The sequence below is a fragment of the Microcaecilia unicolor genome, chromosome 5 (genome assembly GCF_901765095.1).
Source record: "Microcaecilia unicolor chromosome 5, aMicUni1.1, whole genome shotgun sequence".
Classification (NCBI taxonomy): domain Eukaryota; kingdom Metazoa; phylum Chordata; class Amphibia; order Gymnophiona; family Siphonopidae; genus Microcaecilia; species Microcaecilia unicolor.
The window spans coordinates 255532580-255554824 of NC_044035.1; the positions used below are offsets into that span (position 1 = coordinate 255532580).

At 49.0% G+C, this 22245-nt stretch overlaps 1 protein-coding gene across 1 annotated transcript in view; it reads left to right on the top strand.

Annotated features, from left to right (window-relative positions):
• The window catches only part of SPAG17 (sperm associated antigen 17), a 994731-nt gene that overhangs the window by 409720 nt on the left and 562766 nt on the right, over positions 1-22245 (top strand). The window contains exon 18 of the mRNA XM_030205033.1: positions 1801-1970. Coding sequence (XP_030060893.1) covers positions 1801-1970 — 170 coding nt within the window. The remainder of the gene's footprint in view (positions 1-1800; positions 1971-22245) is intronic.

Genomic DNA, 22245 nt, shown 5'->3' on the forward strand with positions numbered 1-22245 from the left:
TTACCTTAAAAAGCCCTGCTGATAATTGCTCTCCCTCTTACAGGTGCTTTTTCCCCATGGCACAAATGGGTGGGTTTTGGGGGAGGTCAGTGCTGGCTAACTATACAAGGGAGTTTCATTTTGAAATTTCCACTGGTGGTTTAGCCATAGACATTGTCCCTGCTACAGTGACAGGAGGAATCTTTCCATGAATACAGTTTTGGCCATGTGACTGTTTGATATGTCTGCTTTTAGAAGTACCACAAGTTTTTATTTGAAACAATTTCTAACAGATTGTGACTACCTATGCAGCAGCCTGTTCTGACGAAACGTGGTCACATCAGTTTGTTCCTGTGTTAAGAGTGGTCCCTTGTCAAAATTTATATCTATATTTTGGACTCTTGTGGTCTGGTGCTCCTTTCCTTTGTCCCTTGTTGGTCCTGTAGCACTTGCCTCCTTTTTTTTCCTGTGTGTACCTGTCAGGCCTCTCAAGGCCTATATCTCTAAAACCTTAATATCCTGGAGTATAACCTTGGCACACCTGAAGCATCTTTATTTTCTGAAATGTCCTTTATTGAATAAATGTAGAGTTTACTCACAGATGTTCAGAAGTATTGCCCCATGGCAACAGAGACTCTAATTCTGAGAGCTGAATCAGTGGTTGGAGGTAGAAATCTAAAGAATGGTAGCTTTATTGCAGAGGTGAGAAAATAGTTAAATAGATGCCAGTAATTAAGAGCTGGGTGGCTGGGATGTTCAATACCTTATTAGAAAGTATTAACAAGGTAAAAAACGAGTTCATTACCAGGGCTTTAGCAGGACAAGTGCTGTCTGAAGCAAGATGGAGAATGCCTCATGGAGAAAGAGAGGCCAAGAAGGGGCTCACACGGAGCCAGGGAGGAGGAGGTAAAGGGACCAATAGGGATAGAGCCTGCCATCAAGTAGCAGGGGTGGTCCCAAAGGGCAGCCCTCGATTGGAGGGAAAGGTCACACCTGGCTGACCTCTCAGGACAGAGATAGTAAGAATGACTAGGAAATGATAGCAGGTAGACAAAGAAGCCAAGCTTGGCTGAGAAAAAGAAGAGGTCTTTGCAGCAGGATAGACCAACAGTAACAGCCCTTATACAGACAGGCAGGTGTGACTGCATTACATGTGAGACTACATTATGCACAGTGCATTGCTCATATATCTTTGCAGTGAGGACTGCAGCAGTAAAAAAAATCATTAGAAGTGAGAATAACAGTAAAAGCATTAAACACATTTTAGGGCCACACTATAAACTAGTGCAAGGCTGTCGGAGGACAGAACAGTACCCTACTGTTGAGCAGCTACAAAATCCTTTGGTACTAATACTACTGTGGCTCTACCAGCTCTTTCATTTTCAAACATTTCTGTGAGGAGTATTCCTTTGGAAATGTATTTGCCAGTCTATGGCTACAAAGTATCTTTGAGTCTGCAAGCTCTCTATGGAATTTCAAAATTGCCTACACACTTATACAAGCTAGTTTTGAACCTCCTCGGGGACAGTCAATCCAATCTTCAAATGGTCAATGGAAGCTCCTTACAGTAGCTTGTGTAAAGTACACAGTGTATAAATAAGTGAGGCAATTTCAAAATAAAACCCCCACACATAAGTTTGGAGGCACACCCTGCCCCTACTGTTGCCCTTTTTCCCCACAGTGATAAAGGTGAGGAAATATTTCATAGAGGCTTTCTTGCTGGAAAAAAAGACCCATTTACCCATGGAGAAACCTTTTGAAAATTGTCAAGTTTATTAAGCAACTTTCACTACTATAAAAGTGATTCTTTTGTCTTCTCAGGAACTATATGGATTTTGTAGCGGACTCCATTTCAGATTGGATATGTGCAGAAGAGCTAAAGTACCAGGAGCAAAAAAGAGCAAAGGAACTGGAGGCCCTCAAACGAAAGTCCTATTCAGAAAGTGAAAGCATCAAGAGATCTGGCTCTCCTTCACCACACAAATCCAGAAGTGAGTGACTTTTAAAACACACTTGGTTTTATACTTTCTAGAGAGGATGTTGCAGCAGACATGCTAACTAACATGCATTAGCTACGAGACACACACATTTAGGCCCCTTTTGCAGCTCACCTGCTTAAATGCCCTCTTAACACAAATTGGCTGCTGGCTGATCCCTGCCCCCACAGGCTGACATTGCTTTCACTCTCCCTTTCCTTCTCTCCCACCCAAAGCCCGGCATCTCTCACTCACCCACTCCTCAGCAGCCCACCAACCTTGCCTCTGTGGCCAGCACCCTTGAACATATGCTTCCGGCTGGGGCAGGCCCTTTCCCTATGCTGCATCCTACTTCCTCTGACACAACTTCCTGTATCCAGTGGGCAGGATGCAGTAGAAAGAAAGAACTTGCACTTCCTGTATCCAGTGGGCAGGATGCAGTAGAAGGAAAGGACTTGCACCAGCCAGAGGCAATATGTTTTTCAATAATGCCAGTCACAGAAGCAAGGTTGGTAGGCTGCCACGGCAGAAGAATCTGTACCAGATTGGGGAAGGGGGAGGAAAAGATGTTGGGATGGGGTTAGGGAAGGAAGTGATGTCAGGATGCGGGGGAAGGAGATCTAGAGAGAGAAATGCTGGACCTGTGGTGAGGGGGGGGGGACAGGACGGAGAGAGAAAACACTTGCTGGACCCCCTGAGAGGGGCAAGAAGAAAAGAAGTGAGATGCTGGCTGTTGAGGGGGGATCAGCAGGGAAGGAAGAGATAATTGTTGGGGGGGGGGGGGGGAGAATGAAAGAAGAGGGAACAGGAGGAAAGAAAGAAAGAAGGTGGACTTTGGGGGGTGGAGGTGCAAAGAAGGGGAAGAAAGAGAGATACCGACCCTTAGGGGGGGGCAGGAGGGAAGAGAGATTGATGGCCCCTGGAGAGGGGGGGGGGACAGAAGGAAGAGAGAGCTGCTGGTCCCCTGAAGAGGGAGGAGAGAGAAGGGAAGGAAGAGAGATGGAGAGGTGCTGGCCCCAAGGGGGTGAGCTGTGTGATAGGAAGGGAACAGCTGGTCATGGGGAGGGATAGGGGCACAAAGGGGTGATGATAGGTAGATGGAAGCGGATATGACAGAGAGAGTAATGCGTAATAGGGCAAGAATAAGGAGACAGCGGGTAGATGCTGAACATGCAGGACACGGTAGGTGTTCGGACAGGGTATAGAGTGTTGCAGAGGGAAGATGAATGATGGATATGGAAGAGAGAAAATGTCAAATGGACAAGGAGATTCTGGCAAAAGAATTAAGAGAAGGGAAAGGAAAGCAGAAAACCAGAGACTGGGACCAACACAATTAGAAAATAAATTAACCAGACAACAAAGGTAACAAAAGGAATTTTATGTTTTCTATGTATATACTAGACTTTCCTTAGCATATACAGCAGACGAATCCAGGAAACTGGTGGGTTGTGTCCATCTACCAGCAGGTGGAGGACAGAGATTACAAAGCTGAAAGCAGAGTGATATCAGACGGTCATCAGCTCATCCTTCACTTCAGTATATCTTTATCTCTAGCAGGTGGTAGACCAAGGAAGTTTAATAGACAGGAGATAAAGTTTTCTTTTTGTTGCATTTGTACCCCGCGCTTTCCCACTCACAACAGGCTCAATGCGGCTTACATATTATATACAGGAACTTATTTGTACCTGGGGCAATGGAGGGTTAAGTGACTTGCCCAGAGTCACAAGGAGCTGCCTGTGCCTGAAGTGGGAATCAAACTCAGTTCCTCAGTTCCCCAGGACCAAAGTCCACCACCCTAACCACTAGGCCGACATCAAAACGCTGAAACCAATTAGGTCAGTCTGAGTTTTCCCTTCCCCGTGCAGCCATCATCCCCGTATACTCAAAACAAAGCAAGCAAACCTATTGAGCTGCTGCATCTACGTTGTCGTTCTTTATGTTGGTAGCATTTTTATTAATTTTCGCTTATATTTTCAAACATTCCAGCTTTTGCAGCATACGAATGTACACAGAGGAAGCATAAAACAGGATAACTTTTCATAGGTAGAGTAGTAATTTCCATATCATCAAGCAGATCATTCCATAGACTGGTGGGTTGTGTCCATCTACCAGCAGGTGGAGATAGAGAGCAATCTTTTGCCTCTCTATATGTGGTCATGTTCTACCAGGAAATCCTCAGTATTCTCTCTATCCAGCAGGTGTGTGTTCACACGCAGCAGCTCTGGCTTGGTCTCCACGCCTATTTACTTAGGCTTTGTTGAGTACCTGGGGTTGAGGGCTCTTCATGAGCAAGTGCAAACCTAGTGGTGCCACGTCCCTCCTTTCCCCCCCCCCCCTCCCGCTGGCTCCGTTTAAAAACAAAAAAAGAAAACATAAAATCTTGAAGCAGAAAAGATTTTACTTGCAGCTGCTCACTGGGACATAATTCGTTGCAGCTCGGAGCAAAAAGCAGGTAATTTTACCTTTTCCTAGCGGGCAGGGGGTTCCCCGAATGTTTCCCTCGTGGATCATGGCGTCGGATGGTAAGGGTGTGAAAAAGCGCTCCCCGGACTGCGATCGTGCGACTAGTGGGGAGGCGCGGGGATCGGAGGCAGAGAAGCCCTTTTTGGGCGCCCTTCCGGACTTTGCTGATTTAGCCGTTTTTTCCTCCGCTGGGGCATTGGCGGCCTTTCCCGCCTTAGGCGCCCATCCCCCGATGTCCGCCCTTCCGACGTCGGCCGCCCATGCAGCTCGGACGGCCTCTGGTATGGCCGCCTTTGAGTTGGGCAGCGGTAAGAAGATGGCAAAGTTTAAGCGCCATGCTTCCTGTGCAGCTTCTTCGTGGAGTGACGCGCCGGACGCCATTTTGGATGCGCAGCGCTCCTCTACCCCGCTCTATGGAGTGAAGGTTGAGAGTTCCTCTAGGGCTGTGGCCCAGGTTGCAGAGGTGCACAAACAGGGGGGTTTCTCTCCTGAGTTTATTTTGTTGCTGCATCAGGCCTTTCAACTGCAATACGCTGCTCCTGCTCCCCTGTCAGATATGGGGGAAGAGGCTTCCCTGATCAAGCGCCCTCGGGTGGACCTTCAGGTCTTGGGGGACTGTCTCCTCTGATATAGATGAGGGCAGCATTCTGAGTTCTCCCAAAGGTCCCTTGGGGATTCTTTGGAGGAGGCTGATCCTCGCCCTGATGGGGAGATGACCCCTCTGCAGCGCGGCTTTTTCACTCAGAGGAATTGCCTAACCTGTTAGTTCAGGCTATGAGCATCTTGAGTATTTCCTCTCCGGAGGAAGGCCCTCCTTCAGCCTCGGCGGGTTCCGCTATTATGTTGGGAACCAAGCGCCCTTCCAGGACCTTCCACATCTATGAAGCCATGAAAACTCTAATTTCGGCTCAATGGGATTCTCCAGAGGCGAGCCTCAAGGTAGCCAGGGCCATGACTCGTCTGTACCCTCTGCCAGAGGGTGAACAGGAGGCCTTGCGCTGGCTGGCAGTGGACTCTCTAATCACTGCTGTGACAAAAAAGACAGCTTTGCCGGTGGAAGGTGGCTCTGCCCTTAAGGATTCACAGGACAGGAAATTGGAAGCGGCCTTAAAGTTAGCCTTTGAGGCAGCCGCCTTGAGTTTGCAGGCCTCGGTTTGCGGCTCCTATGTGGCCAGGGCATGCCTGATGGTGGTGCAGCGGGCCTCCCCCTCGGATCCTTCCTTGAGGGCGGATTGGCCAGTCCTGGAGTCGGGCTTGGCTTACTTGGCAGACTTGCTGTATGATGTTTTGAGAGCCTCGGCTAAAGGTATGTCTCAGACAGTCTCTGCCCGTCGATGGCTATGGCTTAAGCATTGGTCAGCTGACCATGCCTCCAAATCCCGCTTAGCCAAGTTGCCTTTTAAGGGCAAGCTGCTCTTCGGGGATGAGCTGGACAAGATCGTGACGGATCTCGGCATTTCTAAAGGCAAGAGGTTGCCGGAGGTCAAGACAAAGGCCAGCAGTGCTCGCCCTGGTTCCACTAAGGGCCGTTTTCAAGAAGCCCATCGGTATCGCCCGGGCAAGTTGGGCTCCTCCTCCTCCTTCAAGCAGAGGTTCTCCCTGTAGCAGCATTCCTTTCGCAGAGACCGCCGCTCAGGAGGTTCTTCCTCCGGTCCTCCCCCAGGGTCTCGTACCCAATGACGGGGCCATGGTCCATGGCCCAGAGCAGATAGGAGGAAGGCTGTCCTCTTTTCTGGGCGAGTGGACCAGGGTAACTTCAGACGCTTGGGTTCTAGAATTCATCAGAGATGGCTACAAGTTGGAGTTCTGCCGGCCCCTCAGAGACGGGTTTGTGAACTCTCCCTGCAAGTCTCCCCTCAAAGTGGCAGCAGTTCAGCAGACTCTGGACAACTTGCTCCACCTTGGGGCATTGGTCCCAGTGCCCGTAGAGCAGCGTGGCACAGGACGTTACTCCATTTACTTTGTGGTGCCAAGAAAGGAGGCTCTTCTCGGGCTATCTCGACCTCAAGGGAATCAATCGGGCCCTTGCGAATACGGCATTTCCGTATGGAGACTCTCCGCCCGTGATTGCTGCAGTACAAGAAGGAGAATATCTGGCATCCTTGGACATCAAGGAAGCTTATCTGCACATTCCCATCTGGCCGCCTCATCAGCGTTTCCTGCGCTTTGCAGTGCTGGGCCGGCACTTCCAGTTCAGAGCCCTCCGTTCGGGTTGGCTACGGCTCCGCTGACCTTCTCCAAAGTGATGGTGGTCATTGCAGCTTATCTCCGCAAGGAAGGAGTGCAAGTCCATCCCTACCTGGACTACTGGCTGATTCGAGCTCCCTCCTTTGCGGAGTGTGATGAGAGCGACGGACAGGGTCATTGCTCTTCTGAGCTCCCTGGGATGGATCCTCAACCGGGAGAAAAGTCAGCTGCGCCCGACTCAGTCACCTGGGAGTATCTGGGTGTTCGGTTTGACACCCAAGTGGGCAGAGTGTTCCTGCTGGACAACTGGAACCTCAAGCTTCAGGCCAGGTGGGCCGGTTCCTAGCCTCCTCATCTCCTCGGGCTTGGGATTATGTGCAACTGTTGGGCTCCATGACGGCCACGATGGAGGTAGTGCCCTGGGCCAGGGCCCATATGAGACCACTACAGCACTTTCTTCTGCGGTGCTGGACTCCGGTTTCGGAGGATTACGCAGTTCGCCTTCCCCTGGACCTGGCGGTGAGAAGGGCGCTAAGTTGGTGGCTGATGTCAGACAAGTTGTCAGCCGGTATGCCTCTCACGTCCCCGGAGTGGATTGTCGTTACGACGGACACTTGCTTGATGGGCTGGGGAGCCCACTGCCTGGAAAGGACAGCGCAGGGGATATGGTCACCAGCGGAGGCGAAGTGGTCCATCAACCTCTTGAAACTTCGGGCCATTCGGTTGGTGCTTCAAGCGTTTCTTCAGGTACTGATACTGAGGCCAGTTCGAATCCTGTCAGACAATGCCACGGCCATGGCCTATGTCAGTCACCAGGGAGGTACCAGGAGCGCCCCCCCTAGCCAGGGAGGCCATGAAGTTATGCCAGTGGGCAGAGGAGAATCTGGACCAGCTGTCGGCGGCTCACATTGCGGGAGTCCTGAATGTCGAGGCGGACTTTCTTAGTCGCCATACCTTGGATCCCGGAGAGTGGCAACTGTCTGCTCGGGTGTTCTTGGAGATCACGAAGCGCTGGGGCATGCCGACCTTGGATCTGATGGCGACCTCGGCCAATTGCCAAGTGCCGCGGTTCTTCAGCAGAGGACGGGACCCTCGATCTTTGGGGGTCGATGCTTTTTTCCAGCAGTGGCCGGTACAGGAGCTTCTCTACGTGTTCCTGCCTTGGCCTATGCTGGGCAGAATTCTCGGCCGGGTGGCGAAACACCCAGGCCGGGTGGTCCTGGTGGATCCAGACTGGCCCAGACGCCCTTGGTATGCGGACCTGATCCGGCTTTCCGTAGACAGTCCTCTGTGCTTCCAGCGGAGCGGGGCCTCTTACATCAGGGTCCCGTGGTGATGGAGGATCCCTCCCCCTTTGGTCTTACAGCCTGGCTCTTGAGCGGAAGCGGTTGAAGAAGAAGGCTTCTCGGACAAGGTCATCGCCACTATGCTGAGAGCATGGAAGCGCTCTACTTCTACTGCGTACGCCAGGGTATGGTGTATCTTAGTATCATGGTGCGAGGCAGGATCCATGTCGCCCTTCTCGGTGCCAATTGCTTCAGTGTTGGCGTTCCTGCAAGAAGGTCTGGAGAAAGGCCTGTCGTTCAGCTCTCTTAAGGTCCAGGTAGCGGCTCTAGCTTGCTTCAGGAGTCGCCTGAAGGGTGCTTCCCTGGCTTCTCAAAGGGGTTTTCTCAAAGGGGTTAATCACCTACGCCCTCCTTTGCACTCGATTGTGCCTACGTGGAATCTCAATCTGGTGCTGCGGGCCTTGCAGAAGCCGCCCTTTAAGCCATTATCGCGGCTGTCTCTGAAGGACCTGACGTTAAAAGCGGTCTTTTTGGTGGCAATCACTTCAGCCAGGAGGGTTTCCGAGCTACAGGCGCTCTCGTGTAGAGAGCCGTTCCTGCGGTTCACGGAGGCAGGAGTATCTATTCACCCAGTGCCTTCCTTCCTGCCCAAGATTGTTTCTCGCTTCCATGTGAATCAGCAGCTTTGTCTACCCTCCTTCCTTAGGGAGGATTATCCAGAGGAGTATCGTGCTCTCAGATGCCTGGATGTTAGACAAGTTATCATCAGATACTTGGAAGTGACCAACGATTCCGGAAGTCGGATCACCTGTTCATGCTGTGCGCGGGCCCCCGTAGGGGTCTGCAGGCATCTAAGCCTACCGTGGCACGTTGGGTCAAGGAAATGATTGCGGCGGCTTATGTGGCCACAGGAAAGGTGCCGCCTATCCAGCTGAAGGCTCATTCTACTAGAGCACAGGCGGCTTCGATGGCAGAGTCCAGGTCCGTTTCCTTGGAGGAGATTTGCAGATCGGCGACTTGGGTGTCGGCTCATAGCTTCTCACAGCATTATCGTTTGGACATGGCAGCACGGGCCGAGGCCCAGTTTGGTAGCGTCAGTTTTGCGTTCTGGGATTTCCATGTCCCGCCCTGGGTGAGTACTGCTTGGGTACATCCCACCAGTCTATGGATTGATCTGCTTGATGATATGGAAGGTAAAATTATGTATCATACCTGTAATTTTCTTTCCATTAATCATAGCAGATCAATCCATAGTCCCTCCCAGATATCTGTACTGTTTGTTTCTAGTTCAGTTATATTTCAGGTTCAAGTTTAGACTTCGGTTCCTGTTCAGGAGGACTTCGAGTTCAAGTTCTTTCCACTTGGATTTCCCTGGAGTTGGGACGACTTTGTGTTACAGTGAGCTGCTGCTTCTTTCCCCCCGTTTCATTGGTGGTTGGATTCATAACTAAATGCCAGTGCTTCCTCCCGCTTCGTGCGGAAGTAGGGTAGCTTTGTTTATCTCTCGCTTTGGCGGTGATGGGTTAAGCCAGCTCCTCCCGTGGTTGCGGTAGCAGGACATGCCAGTTCCCCCCGCGTCGGCGGGTGTGGGTGGCCCCCCCGCTTCGCCGGTGGTTGGGTGGCGAAGTGTCCCTTTGTGGGTGTAATTCTCTATGTTTGGTGATTCCTGCGGATGGAGCTTTGATATTGACTATACTGAGGATTTCCTGGTAGCACATGACCACATATAGAGAGGCAAAAGATTGCTCTCTATCTCCACCTGCTGGTAGATGGACACAACCCACCAGTCTATGGATTGATCTGCTATGATTAATGGAAAGAAAATTATCAGGTATGATACATAATTTTACCTTGTTATAAATCTTAATCAGTGGTAAGTTGGAGGGGCTGGTTGCAGGGATACCCTAGCACTTGTTATATTCGTGCAGTGATTTTTTTCTCCTGGTAATGGGCCACTAAAACAGAAATCATGTATGAGAATCAGGTGCTCAAGCATTCAGAGTTTCTATCTATTATTTATTTATGACATTCATATCCCACAGTTAACATGTATTAGGTTGAAACCAGGGAACATTTAAAAGTTTTTTTTTACCTGTGCCTAGATGGTTTGTGGGAACTTTCTCCTTTTGTTTTGAAGTATGCAGTGGTATATTATAAAAATGCACTTAATATTGTTTATTACTATTATTTACTACTGGATGATATACAGCAGAAGTTAACCAACCAGCTTATAATCGAAAAAGAAAAACACCTATATTTCGACCCAAATCGGGAGATGGGCATTTTTCTTGCAAAGGCGCCCAAATCGGTATAATCGAAAGCCGATTTTGGGCGTTTCCAACTGCACTCCGTCGCGGAAACAATAAAGTTGATAGGGGCGTGTCGGAGGCGTGGTGGAGGTGGGACTGGGGCGGGTTATCAGCTGAGGAAAGATGGGCGTCTTTAGCTGATAATCAAAAAAAAAGGCGTTTTGACCGCGATTTTGGGTCACTTTTTTTGGACCCTTTTTTTCTCACGAACAAGTCCCAAAAAAGTGCCCCAACTGCCCAGATGACCACTGGAGGGAATCGGGGATGACCTCCCCGGACTCCCCCAGTGGTCACTAACCCCCTCCCACCAAAAAAAACCCCACTTTAAAAACTTTTTCCCAGCCTGTATGCCAGCCTCAAATGCCATACCCACCTCCATGACAGCAGAATGTGTTCGATCCTGTCACAGCCTTTCCATGTATCAGATGTGGCTCTCGGGTGCAGTACAGGGTCACATCAGCATTGCATTGTGGTGGGTGTAGGGTATGGGCTCCGTGATTCATTAGCTTGTGTTACAGTCTCACGATGTTGGTAGTTGGTAGGCTCTTCTCCCATGGTGCTTTTCCCCCTGCCTACTGGGTCAGAGTGTGCCCTGTTGTGTTTCCTGTTGTAGTCCATGCGGTAGTGGCCATTTTTGTAAGCCAGTTTTAGTTCCCTTTCCTGTGTTAGCCACGTTAGAGAATTAGTTCTTACCTTGAATGTGGCTGAAAGAGGGCATTGTACAACATTCTGCCAGCTCTGACCTACTGCTAATCTCAGTACCAGGGAGACTCGTTGCCAGTGGGGCACAACCTCTGATCTGCAGTTAACTGTGAGTAAACGCGGTTATTCCAATAAAGGATGTTTTCGGAGAGATTAGTCTTGAGGTGTCAACTGCTGTGCCAATGTTATACAGCAGCAACAAGTCCTAGAGGCCTGCGTGTATGCAGGTCCCTGGAGCACTTTTAGTGGGTACCGTAGTGTACTTCAGCCAGGTGGACCCAGGCCAATCCCCCCCACCTGTAACACTTGTGCTGGTAAATGGGAGGTCTCCAAAACCCACTGTACCCACATGTAGGTGCCCCCTTCACCCCTAAGATCTATGGTAGTGTTGTACATTTGTGGGTAGTGGGTTTTGGGGAGGGGGGTTGGGAGCTCAGCACCCGTGGTAAGGGAGCTATGCATGTGGGAGCTTTTTTCTGAAGTCTAGCACACTGAACCTAGGGTGCCCGGTTGGTGTCCTGGCATATCAGGGGGGCCAGTGTACTACGAATCGTGGCCCCTCCCACGACCAAATGGCTCGGATTAGGACGTTTTTGAGCTGTGCGTTTTAGTTTCCATTATCGCTAAAAAAAACAAACGCCCAGCTCAAAGACGTCCATTTTCTCGAAAATACGGTTCAGCCCGCCTCTCTTCACGGACCCGTTCTCGGAGATAAATGCCCATGGAGATAGGCGTTTGCGTTCGATTATGCCCCTCCATGTCAACTTTATGCTTTGTAATATAATTTTTAATTAGCATTTTTCTCAGTCATTACCCAAATACAATAAATTATAATGTTAATTATATGACCATGTCTGCCTCTTATGGTAGCTTTTGTTAATTAAAGCCGTGCCAGAGAAATATTTACAAGTGAGATTTTATTATTCAGGCAAACAATACACCACCAAATACAAAATAGCAAGCAGCACAGTGTTAGTTGCCAAGTTTATACAAAGTTGATTATTTTCAGTGGAAAATAAATCTATTGGCTGCCTGCTATGTGAATATTCCATCACTGTTTAATTATTGCTACCAAGTATTACATATTTAGGGCATATGTCTTAAACATAGATTGTTTACATTTGTTTATCTAGACCTTACATGCACATGGTATTGCTTATTAAACCTGAAGGCAAAACCAAAGTGTGGTTAAACAATTTGGTTTAAAACTGTGTTGTGTATGACTTTACTTGTATGAAATGCTTTGAGTCCTACTGATCTGTACATCTGTTGTGTTATTTTGGCGAGTGGAAACAGTAAGGTGGGCTTACAGGGGGAGGGGAGTACGGGAGGGAAGGGTTCTTGGGGTAACTGTAAAGTTTTTATTGTGCCATGTGGAGGGTTTACTGTTTTTTCTTGTTTTGTATGTTTGCTTTCATTAAGACTAGTGGAACCAAGTCCGTTTCGTCAACAGTGAAGGGCCCTAGGAAGGCTCTTGTGTAAGCGTTTTTTTTCTCTCTCCCCTGCCCTCCCCTCCATGTCCAGCGATTCTTCCCTCCCCTCCCATCCCATGCCCTCCATGTCCAGCGATTCTCCTCTTCCCTGCCCTCCCATCCATGTCCCGCGATTCTCTCCTCTCCTCCCATCCCATCCATGTCCATCGATTCTCCTCTGCCCTGCCCTCCCCTCCCCTCGATGTCCCATGATTCTCTCCTCCCATCCATGTCCAGCGATTTGTACCTGAACGTTCTCTGGCTGGCTGGCTTCCGTTCCGTTCGTAACATCCTGACGTCAGCTCGCCTCCAGCGTTTCCTTCCCTCTCAGTGTTCCGCCCTCCTCTGACGTTATTACGTCTTTACTCAAGGGCAGGACAGTGAGAGGGAAGGGAACGCTGGAGGCTTGCTGACATCAGGAGATGTTACGAACCCAGCCAGCCACCCAGAGAATGTTGGAGGTACAAATTATTATATAGGATGATTAAAACATAAAAAATAAGTTTTGGATGTTACTGAATTCTATTATTCTGTCTCATTGTATTTCCAGTTTTGGCACAGTTTGAGCCAACATAAGAACAAAATAGAAGAAAACCAATGGACTGCATTAGGGGCTTATAGCCCATTTAGTTATGTCTCCACAAATGAGAGATCTGTTTGACAGAAAATATTTTTGTTATTTTGACTTATAAACCACTTGTCCCTGAAACATGCTCAAACAGAATAATCCATTTGTGTATATAAAGGTAAAGTTCTACAAAACAGATGAAGATGTGATTACATGTCCCCCAATGAAAGGAGAGTTTCCATTTAATTTCAGTATATTCCATCATCTTTATAACACCATGCTTTCCAAGGCAGATTACAACAACATTTAAGATGAACCCATCAGGAAACAGGATATCCTCACTGAAATTTGGCCATCTGTATTGTATACAGTGTATTTATTTCGTTTTTAGTGTAGAAAAATGAGCACAAAATACAGAGTTTAAATTGCTGTTTCTACCAGCTGTAAAAATTGTTTAAGTTGTTTTATTGATATTCAATTGCTATTTCATGAAATGTATATCTACACTAGTAAAAAAGGCCCGTTTCTGACACAAATGAAACGGGCGCTAGAAAGGTTTTCCTCGGAGTGTGTATGTTTGAGAGAGTGTGTGTGAGAGTGACTGTGTGAGAGAGAGAGAGAGTGAATGTGCGAGTGTGTGTGTGTGAGAGAGTGTGTGCGTGAGAATGAGAGTGTGTGCAAGTGCATATGTGAGACACAGTGACTGTGAGAGAGTGTGTTTCACACAGATGCACTGTGTGAGAGAGAGAGAGTGTGTGTGACACAGAGTGTGAGAGACTATCAGGCTCATTTTCAAAGCACTTAGCCTCCCAAAGTTCCATAGAAACCTATGGAACTTAGCCTCCCAAAGTGCTTTGAAAATATGCCTCTATGAGGCATATTTTCAAAGCACTTTGGGAGGCTAAGTTCCATAGGTTTCTATGGAACTTTGGGAGGCTAAGTGCTTTGAAAATATGCCTATATGTGTGCAATACACAGACTGTCTGTGAGACCGAGTGTGTGAGACCAAGAGTGTGTGAGAGGGACTGTGTGACAGAGAGTGAATGTGATACAGTGTGAGAGACTGTATGAGAGTGAGAGAGAGAAAGACAGTGACTGTGAGAGAGAGTGTGTGTGTGTGTGTGTGTGTGTGTGTGTGTGTGTGTGTGACAGAGATACCTCTCCCCTCCCTCTGTGGTCTCAGCACCCCCTCCTCTGGTCTTAGGATCCCCTCCCCTCTGGTCTTAGGATCCCCTCCCCCCTCTCAGGTCTGAGGACCCCTTCCCCCTCTGCGTTCCCCTCCCCTTTTGTGGAGGACCCCCCTGCCTTTCCCCCCCTCTGCGTGGTTGGCAGCACCATGCGAGTGTGTGTGTGTGACAGAGAGAGAGTGAGACTGGGTGCGAGTGTGTCTGTGAGAGAGAGAGAGTATGTGAGAGAGAGTGTGTGATTGTCCTCTGTACCCTGCCCCCCTCCAGCCCCCCAGCAAATCTCCTCTCTCCCCTGGCCCCCCTCCTGCCACCCAGCGATTCTTGTCTCCCCTGCCCCCCTTCAGCCACCCAACAATTTTCCTGTCTCCCCTGCCCCTCCTCCATCCACCCAGTGATTCTCCTGTATCCCCTGCCCCCCCTCGAACCATGCAGCGATTCTCCTTTCTCCCCTGCCACCCCTCCAGCCACGCAGCGATTATGCTCTGTCCCCTGCCCCCCCTTCAGCCACCCAGCAATTGTGCTGTCTGCGCTTCCCCCCCCCCCTTCCAGCCACCCAGCTATTCTCCTCTCCCCTGCCAGCCCTCCAGCCAGCCAGCGATTGTCCTGTATCCCCTGCCCGCCCTCCAGCCAGCCAGCGATTGTCCTATATCCCCTGCCCCCCCTCCAGCCACCCAGCTATTCTCCTCTCTCCTGCCAGCCCTCCAGCCAGCCAGCAATTGTCCTGTATCCCCTGCCCCCCTCGAGCTATGCAGTGATTCTGCTCTCTCCCCTCCCCCCCCTCCAGCCACCCAGTGATTATGCTCTCTCCCCTGCCCCCCCTTCAGCCATCCAGCGATTTGTGCTCTCTGCCTGGCCCCCCTGCAGCCACCCAGCGATTGTCCTGTGTCCCCTGCCCCCCCTGCAGCCACCCTGCAATTCTCCTCTGTCCCCTGCTCCCCCCCCCCCCCAGCCACCTAGTCGAAGCGGCAGCTTTATTGTAAGCCCTGGCCATCCACGGAGTCAGCTTCTCAATGGAGCAGGGTTCGTTCGTTCCCTCAGTCCTCCTCCTGCGTTGTTATCTGCCGTCGACGTCATCATGTGTAGACGCGAGGGCGGGGCTCGCCCTCGACATCATCACGTTTTGATGCGAGGGCGGGGCATAGAGAGATGTGACACCCTTACAGACTTATGAACCCTGAAGCCACGGAGTCAGCTTCAGAACGTTGGAGGTGCGTTTTATTATAGTAGATGTGGGAAGCTTTCAAATAAAAAGCTGTCCAATAAGTGAAAAAAAATGTTGTCCTCCACCTTTTAAGGTACTGCCTATCCAACTGAAACAGCTTTAGACTTGTTACAGATGGACCAACAATTAAAAAAAAAAAAAACAATGTGGGTGCAGCAGCTCACAGGTTTGCTTGCTTTGTTTTGATTAAACGGGGATGACGGCTGCGCTAGGAAGGGGAAACTCAGACTGTCCTAATTGGCTTCCTTGCTTACAGTGGACTAGATAGGCTCACTTCCATTCCTGTTTATTAAACCTTCTTGTAGTAGACAGTCCTGCTTATAATTGAAAGAGAAAAACGCCTATATTGCAACCCAAATCGGGAGATGGGCGTCTTTCTCCCGTGGGCACCCAAATCGGTATAATCGAAAGCCGATTTTGGGCGTTTCCAACTTCAATCCGTCGTGGAAACGGGTAAAGTTGACGGGGGCGAGTCGGAGGAGTGGTGAAGGTGGAACTGGGGCGTGGGTATCGGCCGAGGAGAGATGGGCTTCTTTAGCTGATAATCGAAAAAAAGGCGTTTTTACCGTGATTTGGGTCACTTTTTGTGGACCCTTTTTTTTCACAAACAAGTCCCAAAAAAGTGCCCCAACTGACCAGATGACCACTGGAGGGAATCGGGGATGACCTCCCCGGACTCCCCCAGTGGTCACTAACCCCCTCCCACAAAACAAAAAAACCCGCTTTAAAAACTTTTGTTCCCAGCCTGTATGCCAGCCTCAATTGCCGTACCCACCTCCATGACAGCAGAATGTGTTCTATCCTGTGGCAGCCTTTCCCTGGTTCTGATGTGGCTCTCGGGTGAGTGTGACACCTTTTCTGTTATGCGCACTGCAGAGTCACATCAGCAATGCATTGTGGTGGGTGTAGGGTATTGAGCTCCGTGATTCCAGTAGCTTGTGGCAAATGCTCACAATGTTGGTAGTTGGTAGGCTGTACTCCCATGGTGCTTTTCCCCCTGCTTACTGGGTCAGAGTGTGCCCTGTTTTGTTTCCAGTAGTCCATGAGGTAGTGGCCATTTTTGTAAGCCAGTTTTAGATCCCTTTCACGTGTTAGCCACGTTACAGAACTTAGTTCTTACCTTGAATGTGGCTGAAAGAGGGCATTGTACACCATTCTGCCAGCTCTGACCTACTGCTCATCTCAGTGCCAGGGAGACTCGTTGCCAGTGGTGCACAACCTCTGATCTGCAGTTAACTGTGAATAAGCGTGGTTATTCCAATAAAGGACATTTTCTGAGAGATTAGTCTTCAGGTGTCAACTGGTGTGCCAATGTTATCTAGCAGCAACAAGTCCTAGAGGCCTGCTTGTATGCAGGTCCCTGGAGCACTTTTAGTGGGTACCGCAGTGCACTTCAGCCAGGTGGACCCAGGCTCATCGCCCCCCTACCTGTAACACTTGTGCTGGTAAATGGGAGGTCTCCAAAACCCACTGTACCCACATGTTGGTGCCCCCTTCACCCCTAAGAGCTATGGTAGTGTTGTACATTTGTGGGTAGTGGGTTTGGGGGAGGGGGGTTGGGGGCTCAGCACTCATGGTAAGGGAGCTATGCATGTGGGAGCGTTGTCTGAAGTCCACCGCACTGACCCCTAGGGTGCCCAGTTGGTGTCCTGGCATGTCAGGGGGGCGAGTGTACTATGAATCCTGGCCCCTCCCAGGACCAAATGGCTCGGATTAGGACGTTTTTGAGCTGGGCGTTTTTAGTTTCCATTATCGCTAAAAAAAGCAAACGCCCAGCTGTAAAACATCCATTGTTCGAAATGCGGTCGGCCCTGCCTCTTCACGTACCCGTTTTCGGACCTAGACGCCCATGGAGATAGGCGTTCGCGTTCGATTATGCCCCTCAGTGTCTCTGCAGCTCCTGGATTCGTCTCTTGGGCCTACTCCTGGGACATTTTGGCCAGTTGAGCTTTGGGGGCTTTAGGAGCATACCTGGTAGCCTGGGTTCTTAGCTCACCCCGTGGTCCCTTTCCTCCCAGAGTTTGGACTGAAGCCTTTCTCACTAAAAAACAACAAAAAAAACCCCCTCTAGTCCACAACAGACCTCTGTTTACTGTTATCAGTTAAAAAAAAAAAGAGCAATTTGGGACACAGGCTCTGCAGCTGCAACAGGGCAGCAGGTTGCTAAGAGGAGCCTTGGGGGCAGCGTCTCTGGAGTCACTGTGTATGTGTGTAGGCTGCTGAGTCGATTTGGTGGCAGGATTGCCTGGGAGGTCCCGCAGTCGGCGGGGAGTCTGGCTGTGCGTCTCCAGTGAGTGCGTTTTTTTTCTGCCATTGGAGGACATGCGGTATTGATGGCGGAGGCTACCATAGAAGGCTGGTGTTCTGAGCAAGCGTTGGCGGCAGCAGGGACATATGTTGCCAGGTGCACAGAGGCACAGGCAGGCACCAGGGATTTCTTTCTCTCAAACGGGATTCCTTCTCTGAGGGTTTCTTTGGGTACAGTAATGGCTTTGCTACCCTTTGCGGTAGATTCAATGTTCCAGGAGAGGCGGCTGGGTGCCGTGTTGGAGGTGGAGTCATTGGGACCCCTCTCTGATTCCCCTTCGATAACTTTGGGTTCAGTGGAGTTCTTACGCCCATCTCGAGCAGATGGGTTCTAAACGGCAAGGTTTTCAAGAAGGAATCTGATGGTCCTTCTGCGATGTGCCTTGTTTTTCGGGATGCACATCAGCCAGCCTATCTGAGGGCTTCTCTGGGGCTGACCTCCCCCCCCAAGTTCATTCTGCTGCTTCATATGTCTATATGTTGCAGATGTCTGGTAGATGAACTGACTGTTAGAAGTGGGTTACAGGTAAGTTGAGAACCTATACAGAGAAAGAACTCAAAAAACAAATTGCTGAAGGAAGTCTTAATTCATTTATTATTTCAAAATACAATCTTGCAAAAATGGGTGGCACACACATCCCTTAATTCTTACAGCTTATATTCCTTTCACTGGTAACATAGGTTTCTGCCCCTAAATTCTTTATTGGATACTGATTTCATATCTATAGCCTATTACATTAGTTCTAAGCATCGTATGTCAACCTCCACCCCTCATTGCTATTCCCCTTTCCGAAAACTGAAAATTTTCCATAGTTACAGAATCTCTATTTCTGGTGTTATCTTGCATTTGTCCACTTGGCAGCTCTTATGCTTGGTTTACATTCTCTTATTTCAGCCTTCAGACCTTCATGTCCTGCGAATTACATATGTTTCTGCATCAGTAGTTTCAGGCATGGTAGGCTTCATTCCCCCACCCCCACCCCCACCCACCTACTAGTTATAGCTTATCTTGCTTTTCACATTATTTGTTAGCTAGCAACATCCTGTCTTTAAAACTGCCAATATTTCCAGTTCCAGCTATGTATTTCATTTTTGCAATTTTGTTAAGTGAAAAAGCAATATATATATTTCTTACACTGACAGTTCCTTTTTAGTTCAGCCTGGAGATTTCTAGCTTGTTCCCTGTCTCAGTCTCCAAAGAGAGGATGTTTACTCTCCAGCTCAGTAGTAGGGTCCATTGCTCCTCTGTCTTCCTCTATTCTGAGGGAGTCATTTCAGGGCAGTCCCTTTCTGCATAGAGGCAGCAAAAATCACCTGAGCTGAAAAGCCATGTTCACCTAAGTGGGTGCATTGATGGCAGCAGTCTTCAGTAGGCCTCACTGTCTGTGGTGAGTTAAGTTTTTCTTATAGTTCCTGCATTGACTAAGGCTGTTCTTGGTGTGGGAAACAGTGAATAGCATCAGAGCAGGGCTCCTTGTGTGTTGGCCCTCTGAAAGGGCCTATTTTGTATTTTTATTTACAGACTTTTCAGTCCCCTCAGTTTTTTGTCTGAGGGCAGTTGCTTAAACACTCTGAAAGTTTCTCTCGCTTCCTTTGTGGAAGTCTTTATATTGGCAGTATAGGTATTGTTTATGGGTACACCACCCTGAGTGTGCCTGATCTCCTCTGAAATTGGAAGCTCAGCAGGGCTGGGCCTGGTTTCTACTTGGATGGGAGACTGCCTGGGAATACCAGGTTCTGTAGGTTTTCTTTTTTTTTCTGCGCCTTTAGAAGGGAGTTTCTAGGCCAGTGATGGGCAACCTTTTGAGCTTGGTGTGTCAAAATTCGCCAAAAAAACGAGCATAACTCGGGTGGTGTGTCACTTCGAGAAAAAAAAAACATAATTTCGCGATATTTATAGTTTAAATAACAAAAATGTATAATTGTAATATGTAACTGTATTTAATAAACCAAAAACTAATTATTTAACTTACCTGCTTAGTGACTTCTTTGTTCATCTGTCAGTCGGTTTCTTTTGTTGGTCTTGATATTATTTAACTTGTGTGGGGTGCCGTGAACTAAGATAAGTGAGGGGGAGGGGGAATTCTTTAACTAATCTGCCTATTAGTGACTTTTTTGTTGCTGAATTTCATTGGCTAAATCTTCAATTGATATTTCTACTGAGTGGTAACTCAGATATTCTCTTAATAATTGCATCTTTATTCTGCATATCGTGAAATAGAACTGGTGCACATCTTAGGAGATTTTCTTTAATAAATCCTCCCTCACTGAGTGCTTTTCCATGCTGAGCTATGGAGTGAGCAATGCTCAAACTTGCAGATGTTAAATTTGTAGAACCTTTTACAAATGTAAGGATGGAATTAGATTGGCTCTTATAAAAGTGTAGCTGCCTGGAAATGTATTCCTTCCTTTCATCCTCACTTTTTTTCAAGAGCTGGGAATGATTAGTTTCAAAATGTCTATTTATATTCCACGTTCTGCTTACTACCGTTTCAGTACATAGAACGCAAAATGATCTGCCATTTTTTTCTATAATGCCATACATCTCGGTCCATGTCTCTTGAAAGGGTCGGCTACTGCTACTACCACTTCCTTTACTTAACCTTGGTTTTTTATTTTTTGGGTTCTCCATCAGGGGGGCAGTGACAGAAGATAGAATTATAGATAGCCTGTTAGCCCTGCAGGCAATTAGGGGTTAACTAGCCTAACTGACCACCTTATGTAAATTAAGATGGCTGCCGCTATTTCTAATGGCGGGAAACGGCACCCATAGCACATGCCCTCGCCTCTCCCAGCCTCCCCCTCACCTATCTCAGTAATGATGGTCAATTAGAAATCCACGACACCCCAGAACAGTAGATTGGATGATGGTTGCTGTGGTTATGTGGTTGCTGGTAATGGCGATCACAGAGATGCGTCCCCCACGGCATTCCGCTGCTGTCTGCTCCGCCGGCCGGAAGTGAGGTCAAAGATCCCCTAACGGCCGTGCAGGAGGCGGGGCAGAGGGAGCAGCAGGGAGGGAACGAGCGGAGGAGTCGGAGGGAGCCAATAGAAGTGCACATGGCACCCCCCCCCCAGCGGGTAAACATGCACCGGGGGGGGGGGGGGGGGAAGGTCGCGCGATCCGCCCCGGGTGTCAGCAAGGAACGCCGCTGCTTCTCTGTATGAGGCCACATGCTGCCGCGTGTCACCGAAAATGGCTACGCGTGTCAGTACTGACACGCGTGTCATAGGTTCGCCATCAGGGTTCTAGGCTTATTGCCTTTGGCTCCACGTTTCTGTGGGAAATGTTACATATTATTATTTTCTGGGGCTAGTGCTCTGGTCTCTATGGTAACCATGGAACCTCAGTGCTGCCATGGGAGCATTATCTCCAGGTGCAGTAATTTCAGCAAATAGTTTTATTTATTTATGTATTTATTTGTTACATTTGTATCCCACATTTTCCCACCTATTTGCAGGCTCAATGTGGCTTACATAATATGATGGCTGGCTTTCAATCTGAAGATCACAGGTTTAAGGCTGGTTTGTGCATCATATTAGAAGCTGTGGCCCTCACCTCCTTTTCATATGAGCATATTTTACTTAACTCTCCCATATTGCTTGCCTTGACAAGCAGTTCATTGCATAGCTGGGACAGCCTACACTATGCTACAGTGCCGAAGGTTAGCTGTGGTGCTTTCCCACAGCAGCTCTGCTCTTCTACTAATGCACCCTGACACTGGTCAAACTTGCATACCAGTTCTAGCTTCCACTGTATCTGTGGGACCTCTAACTAGCTGTATGTTGCAGTGTCTCTAAGGCTTTTATTGCACTTCAGCATTTTTTCTTTGTATTGGACAGCTAGCTATATTGCAGAGCTACTTCAATTTAGCACGTCTCCTCTAAGAAGCGTTTCTGCTCTTTCCTCTTTGGCCCTCTCACCTGCGGTTTCTCTGGGTGGCTGTTCCGGAACCTCATGTTCAGTTCCAGGCTTTGCCTTTCGGCATGGCTACGGCTCCATGCACCTTTTCCTAGGTTTGGGAGTGTTGCAGCATTCTCCACAAGGACAGCATCAGAGTACACCCCGCTCTAGATGTGTACCGAGAGTTAATATTCCCGGGTCTCGCTGTTGGAATCCTTGGGCTGGGTGGTCACCCTTCAAATGAGCCACCTCGTCCTGTCCCAGACAGCTCTGGTATGATTTTTTCATGACTGAGGACTGGAAGATTTAGCTTCAGACTTGGGTGCGCAGTCTGCTCGGGGCGCCGAGTCCTGGGGCCTGGAAGTGCGTTCATGTCTTGGGCTCTGTGGCGGCTACTTTGGAGGTAGTGCCGTGGGCTGTGCTCACATGCGAATTCTACAGCTCTCGCTTCTCGGCAGGTGGTCTCCTGTGTCCCAGGCTGTTCTCGGCACATATGCGCATGAACTGTTGGCTCCGCAATTCCTTCCTGTGGAGGGGATGGCTTGGCGCCTCCGCAGTGGATGGTGGTGGTCACAGATGCAAGCCCTTTGCTTCCTTCTTCTGCCTCCAGGGTGGTGGATAACATGGGAGATGGCTCCTGTCTTCTAGCCTTTTAGGACATGTTGCTGGCCAGGCAGTGCTTG